Raw genomic sequence first — 14463 nt, forward strand, 5'->3', positions numbered from 1 at the left:
CTCTAAAAGCTAATAAGACAGTTCTGTGATCAAACATTTATCTTCTTTGAAATGAACTGGAAAAACATGTACTATTTAATGCCTCCCTCTTTCCATGAGGGGAGCAGAGTTCTTACTTCGTGAGGGTCATTAAGACATGAATATTATTTATAAGGTAAATTATCCACAGCTTGTTTGACTGATTTGTTTGTTAATGTCTGGCAAGTTCAGGAGCTGAATGAAAAATAATTTGAAAGATCGCATCGCTGTGACTCTGTCCCGAAGCTCTTGAGTTGTGTCAACAAAGTGAATAAAGGACAGAGCCACAGAGTCTGAGATGTGAAAATGGCTCTCAGAGTTGGTTCAAACAGAGAGGCACACCACCTGCAGGGTTTATTTCTTGAAAATCTATCATGTCAAGATTTCTGTTTATTTAAAAAAGTGTTTGTGTTTGTTTAATATCAAAGAAAAATAAATGTTACAGGTTCAGTTCCAGGCAAGTTGCATCAGCCAATATTTATTCAATTCAAGTAAACTTTCTGCAGAGTCAGGCTCCTTATGTGAGTATGTGTGTGTGCACATGCTGCATATGAATGAGAAAAGACAGACGAAGAACAAGTGTGTATGTTTTTTTGGCCAACTGACAAAAAATGTCACTACCAAAGATCAAACCAAACCTACATCCCTGCCTTAGATAATTAATCCTGTCAGCTTCATTTACTTCCAGACGTCCTTAAGCAACATCCAGTGACAGCTGTCACATTATGCCTGGTCATCTGATCCATTGATTAAAAGCAGCTTTACATTTAACCCATATTTGCGTTATTTTTCCATCTTGTATAAGTTGTATTTTGGCCATTGTATGAGGAGAAGAGGAGGATCAGCAATATAAAATCAAGACAAGTGTTCTGGTCTTAACAGATAGTGACTGTTGGTTGTAGTATAATGCTAAAGAAATACAGTAAAAATATACAGTAATACTAAATGTTCCCTACAATATCATCACCTAGGATCAAAAAAAACAAAAACAAAAAAAAACAGCCAAACTGAAAAGGGACTTCTTGATTCATTTTGTAAAACTATCTTTTAATGACTTGACCTGTGCCTCCTCTGAGTACAAAGGATTTTAATATTCTTTACTAATAATGTGGTGGATGTCCAATTTAAATTAAAATTTTCAAGTCAACCCGAGCACTTAAGGTAGACTTGTCAAACAGAGAAAGCAACGCAGCAGAGCTTTGGTTTAAAATACACAACAGCTCAAGGTTGTGTCTTGTTAAACCAGGTGTTGTTACAGTGACCTTGGTGATCCTAATTTTCATTTCATTTACTTCTCTGGGCAGCCTTTGACAAACGCTGCTCCTCTTTCCTGCTGTGTATCTGTGCATTAACGAGGCCTACTGGCACCTTCCCGTTATATAACCCGTTATAATTAATGACATTTGTTGCTGTACGTTGTTGATACATGGGCTTAATAAGGCTAATGAAACGCTGCTCAGAAATGCTGTCCAATAATGTGATTATGTTTCCTGCTTGCTTTTAATTTACTCTAACACTGCCACCTACGGCCGTCTGTGACACAAAGTGATACCAATAACTCAATGCACAGTGTGTCCACTGCTGCTGATTATCTTACAGAGAAAAGGCAAAAGTTTTCTCACTTTTTTTAAACTGTAAATTAGAATAAATATCCTTTCCACACAAACAGCCCTGGTTATTGAAATTCTTGTCAACAACACTTTCCAGCGCACCAAGAGGCAACGTTTTATCACCGCTCTTTTTCAAAAGGGGATGAAGGTCACTGCTGTCAAAAATACAACACAGGCATATCCTGAAAGGTAGCTGACATTTCTGATAGCGAAGTCTATTCAGAAAACATCCAAGCACCCTTGTGTCAAGGCTCCGTGAGCTTGTCGCTGTGCACAGTCGTGAGCTTTTGCATGTTTCATTTGCAGCCGCTGCTCTAAGCCTTGACAGAGGGTGTTTGTGTTTAATGTTACAGCGTCTGAGACCTTGTCCTCTCACTGTGAGCAGAAAAAATTTTCACACTGGTCAGAAAGTAATTGGGCAACTTGAGCACCAGAGCGTTGCAGCTTCTGCTCTCCTGAACCCTATTATTATTTTAAAAGCTGAGTTCAAAGACTCAGTTGGAGAGACGTTACCTTAACTTCATAGCAAGCTGGTTTTCACTAATTTACAAAAAGCTGTTTACTCTGGTCAATATCTTACAAAATGCATGTACATACTGACATACATGGATTGTGTTGGCGTTTGCTCTGTTCAGTCTGTTTTCAGCCAGAAGACTGTAGGTTGTAAAGACATGAGTAAATGGTAGCAAGGGATAGAGTCTTAACAATTTGGCAGTCTGATTGTAGGCTTAGAAAATGGCCATAGTATTTTTGTTTAACAGCTTTTTATATATATCCCCAACCAGTTTAGTGTCTTTGAGTTCAGACCTCATCCATTAAAGGAAAAAATGAACATAAATATTAGAAATGCTCCTTTTTGTCCTGTTTGATTGACCACAGTCAGCAGCATGGAGACACAGTGTAATCAAACTCAGGACAGACAGTGATGTTGGACCCGTTAGTTAGCTTGTTAGCGAACTAGCCTGCCTCGCTCAGGTTGATGTTTGTTCGGGAGCTAGTTCAGCAGGCTGAGATGCAACTTGAGACGTGTGTGCTTGTAGATGAGGAGACATGTATGCTGCAGCAGACAAAACCATGCAGTTTCATTTCAGTTTAAGTTTAAAGCTGTACAGTCTCATCTTCTGAACACAGAAATAGAAGCAGATATGTAGAAGTAAATAGAATAACTTTGTCTGATGTTCAAAATATGTTTGCAGCATTTAATCAACAAGAAGTAACAGATGTTTCGTTTTGTGCCAGATGGGGGATGTTAGTGATCATCTTGCACAGCTTGTGAGTGTGTCTGTGGACTTGCCCTAACACACTCACACTGGGGTGCACGCATTTGTCCGAAGCATGCAGCACCTGATCCCTGACAGTGTCGCTGTCTGAGCTCCAGTCAGGACCACAGATTTCTGTATCCAGACCCAGAGCTGCTCTTACAGTGAACTGTCTCAGTTACAAAGGGTGAATCACAGTGAGTGAACCAGTGATACCAGTACAGTTTACAGGACATAAATGGATGCAGAAGGACACGTGAAGAAAGTTTTTGAAGACCAGAGAGTCTACAGCTGCTCAGCCACCATGCTGCCTTAAAGAAAAGTCAGAAACAAAACCATTGTTTTTTTTGTTCCCCCTCCTCCCAGGTGCTGTATGAGGACAGTCAGATGGTGGCCCTGACAGCCCCCTACATAGCTGGCTTCCTGGCCTTCAGAGAAACCCCCTTCCTCCTGGAGGCTCTGCAGCGGCTACAGAGGAACTGGCCTGGACTTCTCCCTCAGGTCAGCTTCTGTGTACATACTTTGTTGTTTCTTAAAAAAATAATTGACTTCAAGTAGTTGATATAGTTGTAAATATTGTGAGGTATTAGTCATGATTTGTGTCCTCTATATTACACCTATCATTTGTTCCCTATGTGAGTCCTTGAATCACACGTGAAAGATGCTCCCCCCTGTGTTCTTCAGTCAGGTTTTGGTGTGCAGCTTTCTTCATTTTTAATTCTTTCCTTTTACTTGTGTTAAACCAGTTCCTGAAAGTCTGCAGCTCCACTAGCAGTGGCTGGAATGACCAGTGAGCCCAGTCTTGTAGGCACATGTACCAAGACTGGGCTCACTGGCTTTCATGTGTACACCTAATGACAGGTACACAGAGAGGGCCGGTGTTCTGTCCAACCTGGTATCTGTTGTCACATACGTCCGTAGTTACACACCCAACAAAGCTGACATCTCTCTGACGTCTCTGAGCGTGTTTTAATGGTGTAGATCTTACCTTACTTCATGCTCATTACACACACACTGAATACGTTTCCAGTTACTATGATGAAGCTCCTCTGTTCTCCATCACCTCTAATTCATCTCCACCCACTCAGTTGTGTTTGTTGTAGCCCGTATGCCGCCCCCCCCACTCACTCCCACTCTGCCTCTCCGTCCCACACACACAGGTGTGCAGACACATACACACTTTTGCCCACCACACGCACACATACACACACACACAGGCACATAATCAGTTTTACCTCCACTACAGTCCCTTTATCTGCAACCTTTGAAGTTTTTCCTGTGACTTACGATTCACTGCAGGAAAAAAAAAAAGTCTGCAGAATCAGCTTTGACTTCAAGAGTTCAGTGGTGTGTCGGAGCGTTTGAGGATCTTGTGTCTGAGCAACTTTTAACTTTTGAAGTCCAGGATGAAGACACTCTGCTTTCTCACTCTACACCTGACACTGTATCAGACAGTCATTGCAGTTGTGACCAAAGAATATAGATTAACAGAGAAAAAGTTTCTCTGCAAGCATTTTAACTTGTAATATCAGAGGGAGAACAGGTGGACCTAATAACATTAACAATGCCTCTGCTCCACTGAAGAGACACTTGTGCATTTCCTGCTATGACGTGTCAAATGTCTGCTGTACAAAAGGCCTACAACCCTGGAACAGCGTGTGCATGAAAAACTGCCTGAACCGAGGCACAACAGCTCGTGTTTTACTTTCTGTTCATGGTGATTTATGATGTTTGGTGCTATAGATAAATGAATTTCAGTTGTGTGTGTGGTGTGTGTCCTGTCAGCAGGTGGTGTTTGTGGATGGGAATGGACTCTTCCACTACAGAGGTAAGTCAAGCTGGCCTATACTGTAACAGACGTTTTGACCTTTCATGGCAAGATAAGCTCAGGAGTAACTAATAACATAAATAAGAACTGCGTTCCATTTCTGCAGTCGCCATTTCCTGAACATCTGTAAGTCTGTTGGCTCACTGTAATGTCTTACAAGAACACTTAATGGAACTGAGCTATAATTAATAAACTTAATTACACTGGCTTTTCCTGCTCTGACGAGTCAAAATGTCTGCTGTGAGAAAGATCTGTTGCTATCAGAGCTCCAGAGTCATCTGAGAAAGATGTTCACATTGTGTTAACAACCTTAGTGGCCTAAACAGTCTTATTTTGAAAAAATACGCTCATTTGCTTTCTTTGCAGGAGTTGAATGAAAAGATCAATATGAATCTCATGTCTGTGTGTTAAGTACAGAGCTGGAGTTACTTAGCTTAAAGTCACACACTTCAGCTCCCTCTACAGTTCCATATGGCTACATTTCTCTTTAAGAGTTAACAAACAAGATATAATACGTCGAGTCAGCTTTAGTTTTGATAGCCATATTTTTTCAGTTCTCCCTGTTTCCAGTCTTTGTGCCAGTCTAAGCTAACTGTGTCCTGACTTGAGCTCTGTGTTTAAATAATTAAGGCTGGTGATATTCTGTTTTGACCAAAAGCAACTGTAAACTGATACTAACTACTACTGCCTGTGTATCTAAAGCCTGAGACAGCTCTGTGCTGTAGAGCTCCATTATTGTCTTAAAATATTAAAAACATATCAGGGAGCCACACTGGCTGACACACACACACACACACACACACACACATTGTAGTTTATTTTGAGTCAGTCCCTCATGCACCATCCTTGTGCCAGAGATACTCACCAGAGCACCAAATGTGTATTCAGCCGCAGCTGAAATTAGTCCCCAAAATGTACTAAGTATTTCTGTTTGAGTAATTCTTGTTAAAACCACGGTCCACACCTGTTAGGGAATTTCAGTTCCATTTATTTTCGAACAAATTAAACTATATACTTCCATAGGGACCAGTGGACTTAGGGCTGAGGGTGAAATGAAGGAAGTATTCAGAGACAGAGTAGTGCAGTGTTGGTTTTTGTCTTTTCATAGGATTTACTGGTAACTTTCATTAAGTGAACATGTTTCTCATAAATGTTGCACTGTTTCTTTAAGCAGTTTCATAGCAGGGACTTGGAGAGGGAGGGACAAGGCCAAGTCAGGCTCACCTTATTTTCAAAACATCTGCAGGAGAGACCTGACAAATATTTTGTCTGTCTGTGCAGTGATGTAATTTCATTAAATCTTATATTTAAATTCAGGTCCACTCCAGCTGTTTTAAAAAGAAAAAGTGAGCCCATATGGAGTTGTGTTGGATCAGTTTTGCAAGCTGTCTAATTTTATTATGAGACTGGATGAACTGTGACTGGACTCTAATCTGTTTTATACCAGTGTTGACTCAGTTTTTGTTCTGATCACTGTCTGGACCCTGCAGAGTTCGGCCTGGCGTGTCACCTGGGAGTGCTGTCAGGGCTGCCGTGTGTGGGCGTGGCCAAGAACCTGCTGCAGGTGCAAGGCGTGTACAAGAGTGAGGAGCACCAGTCACAGGTGAGAGACTGTCACCTCTTTAATGTTAGACCACTTATAACCTTACTTACACTTACATATCTTACATATACCTCTGTGCCAGCAATAGTCTTCACTTCATATATCATATGAGTCTGCAAACTGCAACCTGTTTGGTTGGTGGTGCCAAACAACCGTGAGGCAGTAATTCCAGCTCCTTTCTGTGCTGTGGAGGTTTGTCGCTCTGTGGTTTGTCTTCACATCAGTATAACAAAGATGCTGAAAAGCTGTTGTGCTGCTTCATATTTAATGTTTCTGTTAGATGTGTACAAATGCCTCTCCTGTAACCAAAAAAAAAGCCACCAACCTTGACAAGAGTCAACGGATGAATTATTTAAGTTTTCAAAGTGTAATCACTTTTTTCTCCAATCTTGTGTCGGCTTGTGTGTGTGTGTGTGCATGTGAACTCACACGTCTGCACACGCATGCAAGTGTGTGTGTTGGTGTGTACCTCGTTTTGACAGTGTGACTTTTACTGCAAAGCCAAGGCCTCCTTGTGTTGCCAATGCTAATGTGACTATTTGAATACAAATCAAGCTGGAACAAACACCTGTTGGTCAAAGTATACCTGTGGGACAGAAAAATCTGGATTTCATTAATATGCAAATGTTCACTTTGTTTCAGCCTGAAGCCTCAGTGACCTGCTGAGGAAAGAACAACAACAACAACAAAAAAAGTTACTTCTACCTGATGAACAGGCGTCTGGCTGCTGTCTGAAATATTGGCTAATATTGTAAGATAAACATAGTAAATATTTTAGGAGGGTTTAGGAGAAATATCCTGTTGTGAAAAAACAAACAAACAGAAAAATCACATTATAAAAAATAAACCTGCATCCAGAATGTTATGAAGTGTGACTGGATTGTTTTTCACCTTTGTCTTTACTATAGACATAAAAATCAGCCGTGTGTAAAACCTCTGCTCTGGATGATGGTTAAAAGTGGGACCTGAGGCTGTGTAACCAGACACACAACCTACATAACATCCCAAACATGGCAAGAACATGCAAACTCTCATTAAGAGGGTCTTTCTTTTTTTTTTCTTTCTCTCTCTGATGTGGCAGTGATAATAAGTGAGCTCAGTCGTTCTCCATGAGGAACATTTCTATGCAGATTCTTTGTAGATGCTTTCAGTCCGTAGCAGAGCAGTGATGGCCATTTCCTGTAATGCTGATGACAAGTGGTTTTCTAAAGGGAGCCAGAGTGGACCGCTCTGGCAATCATCTGATCCACTGCTAACTCAATTAGCAGGCACTGCACACTCTGTTTATAACCCCAAAAGTCTTCATGTAGTGCTGTAACATGCTAATTCAATTCTCTGCAGGAGTGTAGCCATCTCCCTCAATTAGCACTAGTGGCTTTGGCGTCAGAAGATGTTGGTTTGTCTCTGCTGTGGGAAGGAATCCGATCTCTTTGTTTACACAGAGCACGGTCACCTCTGAGTATGCAGTGGCACACATCCACTGATACGATCTGGCTCGGATATGTTCGCTTTAGGTATCAGGTAGCATCTGCATTACACGCCCATGCTGCGTCTTTGGGCTCAAGCAATTAACTTTGGATCATATGCTGTGCATGAAATGTTAGAGCTCCCTTCCCGTCCATATTGATGTAATTGCCGATCTCTGGGGCTCCGTCTGATTTGTCTACAGGCACGCGCAGAATTGCGACACCTCGAGTCAATACCAGATTTGCTGTTTGATCGCTTGGTGGGAAATTAGCTTTGAAGTAATCTGTGAAATGCAAGCCATATCAGGCTCCTTACTAAATTTCAGAAAATTAGCTGTTTAAAAAAAAAAAGATTAGTCATTACTGGGTCTACACGCACACTGCCGCATACCACTGACAAGTGATACGCCGCCATGCTCAATTAGATGCCACAGAGCGTATCCAAAAACATTTCCAGCACATTGAGAGTTTTCTAAAAACCAATATTCAGTCTGAGGAGTGTCTCTGATGGGTCCACACAGAACTTCCTCTCTGTCGCAGTAATTAAATGTGTGGGCCTACAGAGTAAAGTATGTGTGTGTGTGTGTGTGTGTGTGTCTTTATAAGACACAGGTGCACAGGTCCCTGAAGGAACTGATGTGAAAATAAAATACTTTAAAGCTGTGTGGTTGTTTAGTACAAATAAAGGATGGTCCTGTGGTTAGAGACATTGTCCTGCGTCCGTAACGTAACACGTATATTGTATAACAGGTTTATCTTGATATCAAGTTCATTGTCATATTAAGCTTTTAAGAGGTTCTTTAAGAAATAGCTCAAGATTTTGAAAATATACTTTATTCTTTATCGACAGTGAGAGTGAGAAGTTCAATATCAGTCTGATATTAGAGCATCATTATTACAGAGCTGGAGCCTGGAGGTGACTGGCAGTTGGTGAAGACTTTGTGAAGTCTTGCTGTCACACTGAGGTTTTCCATTGTACATAAACACAGACTAATACTAAAACATGTGCTTATGCTTATGTCCTTTAGTTCCAGGAGTGAAATGATAACACTGAGTGTGTTTAGCTGCCAGGGATGGAGGCTTTGAGGCCGTTGTGCCACCATTTTGTTGACACTCTTCTCACCATGTGGGAATTGCAGTAACTGTCAGAAATCACTGGCAGACTGACATGAACGGTTTTCCCAGTTCAGGTTGTTCTTTATTACGGTTTAAACAGTGACACGAATACAGCATTAACGGCAGAGAAGTATCGATCTTCTCTTCTCACTCTGGAAAAAAACAAAAAAAAAAAACAAAAAGTGAATTTTCCAAGAAGTTGAAGTATTCTTTTAAATCGTTAAAAAAAAGCAAAAAAACAAAAACAAACAAGCAGTAGTTTGAGAACACACAGTTATTCCAGTTAGATGAAAATGGATTTTTCTTTTTTCTTTACCACTAAATAATGGACCAAATGACTTGTTCAGATGGAGACCCTTTGCAGTGTCGTCCCCCCAGCCAGCGTGTCCATTAGAGGACATACATGCCTCCTGTTGAAGTGTCCTTGAACAAAACCCTTCATCTCTACCTGCTCTCTCGTCGCTCTGTGTTACTTGCAGCTGAGTTCCCACAAGATGTAAATGTAATGTGTCCGTGTGTGAACAGAGACGAGGGAGTGCAGTGTGTTTTTGTCTGTGCTGAGGCTCAGACAAAACAGAACGGATGAAAGAGGAGAGAAAATGTTTCCTTTCTTCCCTTTTGTCCTTAATTCACTTCTGGATGGAGAATGATGTCCTTGTTGCTCAGCGTCCTTCTGATCTTACCTCTCTTTTTACCTGCAGTGTGGCTCTCCTCCTCTCCGACTCCATCCTCTTTCCTCCTCTCACTTTATTTTCCTCCCATCTCATCTCTTTTTCTTTTTCCCCCTCTCTGTCTCTCTTTGTCTCTGATAGACTGGCTGTAACTCAAACTGGTGTGTTATTGATGACTTGCTCTGTCTTTCTGCTGTTCTGGCTGTAGTCCCTACACTTGCTTCGTAGGAGCCAAATCTCTTCCTCCCGTACAAACATGCGCACACACACACACACACACACACACACACACACACACACACACTCTCACACACCGTTGGCCTCATCCCAGCTGGGATCGGAGGCCGCGTGTGGCCCCTCCTGTCTCCCCGCTGGCTGCTTGGTGTAATCAGTCATAGAGGAGTGGACACCCCATCCATCATGGAGGCTAAGCTCCCTTCATGGCTCTGGCCCATAACCCACAGCACACCTGTCAACAGCAGCCCACATCACTGTGTCTGACTTTGCACTGTCTCTTTGACTGTGAGAGAGAAACTTTAGTTCCTATAGAAGAAAACAAAGAGGTCGTTTTTAAAAGGATTTTAAACACTGTGTCTTGTCTAGTTTGGGCTGTTATTAAATATCAAAGATTAGTTTGTTTTTTCTTTGTATGATTGATTTTATACCAGAGGAATATGAAATCATTACCATGAAAAAACAACCGAAAAAAAAACCTCTCAGGGATCGATGAGGATAATCTTGAATTATTAGAAATCATAGTTTAGCATCAGATCTGACACTGACATTGGCAGTGTGTCTGCATTGTTCAGATAAAGCTGCCATATTTTTACAAATATGTTGTATCCCTTTGTGAGAGGCTGCATGGCCTTTTCAGGTGGTGCGTAACCTCTCATTCATTTTTATTCATTTCCAAAAAACCATGGCATTATAAGGAGATGGGAATCTCACCTCCATGTCATTCCTGTGCTCTTTCTAGTGAAGCTGTTTCTATAAACTTTTTTTTTAATGTTTCTTACTCGTACACCAGCAGCTGTAATATTTCCCAGTAAACAAACTTCTGGATCTCATGGGAAGACACATCCTGTAATTTCAGTGATTCAGTACCACAGAAGTTATACCACATGGTACTAACTGTATGGATCATTATTAATTGGAGTACCTTTGCTCTGCTTAAGGGTGCAGCTGGTTTATTCAGTGTTTAAATGATTGTATTAGGCTTCTTGTTTAATGTAAGACATTGATGTTTCTGTCAGCATGAACAGAAGGTTTTTTGTTAATAATTATTTTATTCCCAAAATTTTGTTTTGACAAAAAACCCATTTTGTCTAAAAATCTTTTTCTTTCTTTCTTTTTTTTTTTTTTAACAAAAATCTTGAAATAGAGGGGACAAAAAACACTGACTCACACGGAGAGAAGTTTTTGTGCAACGTTTCCACCAGCTTAACAACATTCTGACTTTATCCTTGGAATAATTTCAGTAAGAATTTTGAATGTATTCAGACCGTGAATGTGACTGTTTGGATTTTGTCAGTGGAAGAAGACACCATTTTTTAAAAAGCCTAGTTTGTTCCCAGTTTAGAAGTTTGAAACAGAACTGCAATTGGACATGAAAGTGAAGACACACAGAGGTTAAAGAGAAAGAAAAGAGAGTGTGAAGCCTCTCCGGCAGGTTAATAGTTTGTTTCAGCTTGCTGCTGTTTGCTCTGCCGTGCTGTTCACCTTTTTTTGACTTTGATTTTTGTTTCCTTGCCTCCGCAGATAGCTGCTCTGCAGAAAGGAGGAGACAGCTTCCCACTCACAGCCGCCTCAGGCAAAGTGCTCGGAAAGGTGCGGCAAAGGACACATGCACAAAATAGAAACAAACAGTTTTCACAAAGGTGTTGTTTTGTTGCTGCCGACTTCAAAGAACACACACCCAGCTAAAAGTCCAGCTCCACAAAAAGTGCATGACGTGCACAATCAGGGAGCGAGGTGAATCTTGAGAAGTTACGTGAAACTCTTTGTGTCCAGGCGCTGCGTAGCTCTGACCAGAGCTCTAAGCCGGTGTACGTGTCCGTGGGCCACAAGATCAGTCTGGACACAGCTGTACGCCTCACACACACCTGCTGCCGCTACCGGGTCCCCGAGCCCATCAGACAGGTACATGCACACACACACACACACACTTCCAGTCAACAGTGACTGCACCAATCTGGACTCTGCAGCAGAGCAGCTGAAAGGAAGCTTGTCTTGGAAAAAAGGCAAATTCAAAAGATTTTGTGATCAGATGAAACAAAAGTTGAACTCCTCAGCTGCGAGGCAGAGCACTGTGTTGGAGAGCGAGCAACGCTCATCACTTGTGTAACACCGTCCTGCTGTGAGACGGGGAGGTGTGATCGTCACGCTGTGCACAGAAGGGCCTGGGATAAATGGAGGGAATAACATATGCAGCCAAATGAGGGATGATCCTATTTTTTGGGAGCTTTTTGTTTCTTTTTCTTTGAGAACCTGTGTTGATAACTATACAAACAGTTTCAGACAACAATAGGATGCCAACTTTTAAGGACTGGTCCAAGATGCAGTGTGACAATGAAGATTTTTTTTTTTTTAGCTCCAAAGCAGCCAAACACAGTTTTTTTCTGCTGAGGGGTATATTACCCATGCTGCTGCTGCTGCTGCTGCTGCTGTCACACTTAGACGAGTGAAGGTTTGGAACTGTTGAGCTAATTGGAGAAAACGTTCAGATTTATTTTAATTTTTTTTTAACTATCTATATTTTTTGCACAATTGTAGCAGCTATTGATCAGGAAAAGACAAAATCCCCAGTTATTCATTTGCCTTGGGTACTGCTTGGTGTCTGTGACAGCTCCTACAGTTCTGTAGCTGTTGAGAAAAGTTGTGTTTTACTTTCACTAGTTTTAACAGTCATCTTTCTTTGGGAAATGAAGCCAAGCTTTAGACTGTCACTTCCTCTCCGCTGTGACTCCTTTTTACAATCGGGGTCCCTAATCCCTAATCATGCGTACACGTCTTAAAGTGAATGTACATTCAAATGTCTTTCCAGGTTTTGGTTAGTTATACTGCACATGTGAAAAATGTTGTATAAAGCCCTCTGTGAGAAATCGGATAAATCAAATGTACTCCTCCTTCCAAGTGCATCTTAAGGTTGTTAACAGGATAAGGTGGCATAAAAAACTAATGTCTTAGGGGGTAATTTTACAGCTTTCACTAGTCCTGTCAGATAAGTAACATTGGGCAACATTTTGTATTTTATTTAAAAAAAAAAAAGCTCATAAAAAGTTTCGTCTAAGTTTTCATCTTAAAACATAAAAACACCCACTGACTGTCATTTTGGGGAAGAAAGAAAAAGAAAAACCTGACCTTAACTGATCCGTCCTCCTCCTCCCTCAGGCTTTTTTTTTCTTTCTGCCACTAGGCTGTGCTGTGCTTCTGCTCTTCAACATGCTTTTACTTCCACTGCACAGGAAACACACACTCATACACACGCACACACACATCTCAAAATCAGTTTTTCACCAAGGGAGCTGCGGTAGCAGCGGCTTACCCATCCCCTCCTGTGTGTGTGTTTATTTCATCAAAGTGTGAGTGCGATGTGTTTGGCTGGTGGGAGGAGGAGGAGGAGGAGGAGGAGGCAGCAGGGACTGAATGTGGACATCAGAGGGAACCAGGGACACTCTCACCTTCCTGTGTCCACCTCTGTCTTTATCTTTCTCTCTGTCCAACTGTTTTTCTTTCTCTGACGTCAACATTCCCTTTTTTCTGTCTGTCTCTTTCTGTCTCTCTCTGTCTCTGTCTGTCTCACAGACATTTTCTATTCTCTTTATTACTGACATCACAGGAAAAAAAAAATCCAGATCCAGATCCGTTCTGGTGAGTGTCATATTCAGAGTTCAGCTCTGTGTTTACGTTGCACTTTCGTGGGCAGAGCGAGACTCACGTCCCTCAGGCCTCTGAAACCTCAGTCACATTTTGTGGAGAAAAATACCAAAAAGCTGTAAATCTGACAGGTAGACTCTCTGAATTATGTAACAGCTGTCTTTTTGAACTTTGAAGACAGTGAGAGACGGGCTGCGGTATCTTCCCCTCCGTCTGGTATCTTCCACTCATCATGGACAAGGACAGGAACAAGCCAGACAGATTATATATATGCAAGTATATAATTGTCCACACTCAGACAAAAATATCTCTGTGTCAGTTGTACACACACACACGTACCCTCGGACACACTTGACTGGACTCAGCAGCTAAAGGTTGCCGGGGTCTCTGTGGCAGACACTGTGTTGTGGTTTGTGTTTAGTTGTGGTTCACCGCCGGGGTACTCGCAGGGCAGGGATGGGGTTTGTCAGAAAAAGGCACAGAAACAGTTTATGTATTCAGGAGAGAAACACTGTGAGTGTTAAATGGCTTCAACGGGAGGCTGGAGGAAAAGGTTGTGTAGCAGATATGGAGATAACATGGAGAGACAGAGGTAGAAATATAAAGAGAATAGTACAGCTGATGCTGATACCTGTAGCTTCAGTGCTCCTTCCATGGATATACCAAACCTCTGAAGGGATGAGCAGCATTTTCCTGAAAGGTATTTGCTCATTCAGTGTTGTGGTGATGGAAGTAGAGAGCCCATCAGTCAGTCATTCAACTAGGAAGAGATCTGGTGAGTGCGTCGGCCAAAGTACATAAATAATTCACATCACTCTCATCAAACAGTTCAGTGAGCCCTCGTGTCCTGTATAGACACATCTGCATTTGTTATGTTTGGTTTGCCGATGTTTTTTGTTTTTCTGGGTTTTTTTTCTGTGGATTTATCACTTGTCTCTTTCATCATCTAGTTTAGCAGATTTAGGTGTTGTTTTGAATGTAGGCTTCATCTGAGCTCATCCATCTGTATGAAACAG

General features: G+C 41.6%; 1 protein-coding gene across 2 annotated transcripts in view; it reads left to right on the top strand.

Annotated features, from left to right (window-relative positions):
* LOC121180686 (endonuclease V-like) overlaps positions 1-14463 on the top strand; it is a 52526-nt gene that overhangs the window by 1855 nt on the left and 36208 nt on the right. The window contains exons 3-7 of one of the 2 annotated variants that reach the window (XM_041036299.1): positions 3254-3388; positions 4673-4715; positions 6206-6318; positions 11330-11398; positions 11582-11710. In XM_041036299.1, coding sequence (XP_040892233.1) covers positions 3254-3388; positions 4673-4715; positions 6206-6318; positions 11330-11398; positions 11582-11710 — 489 coding nt within the window. The remainder of the gene's footprint in view (positions 1-3253; positions 3389-4672; positions 4716-6205; positions 6319-11329; positions 11399-11581; positions 11711-14463) is intronic. The other variant, XM_041036300.1, reaches the window with a different exon arrangement.

The sequence above is a fragment of the Toxotes jaculatrix genome, chromosome 4 (assembly GCF_017976425.1).
Source record: "Toxotes jaculatrix isolate fToxJac2 chromosome 4, fToxJac2.pri, whole genome shotgun sequence".
Taxonomy (NCBI): Eukaryota; Metazoa; Chordata; class Actinopteri; family Toxotidae; genus Toxotes; species Toxotes jaculatrix.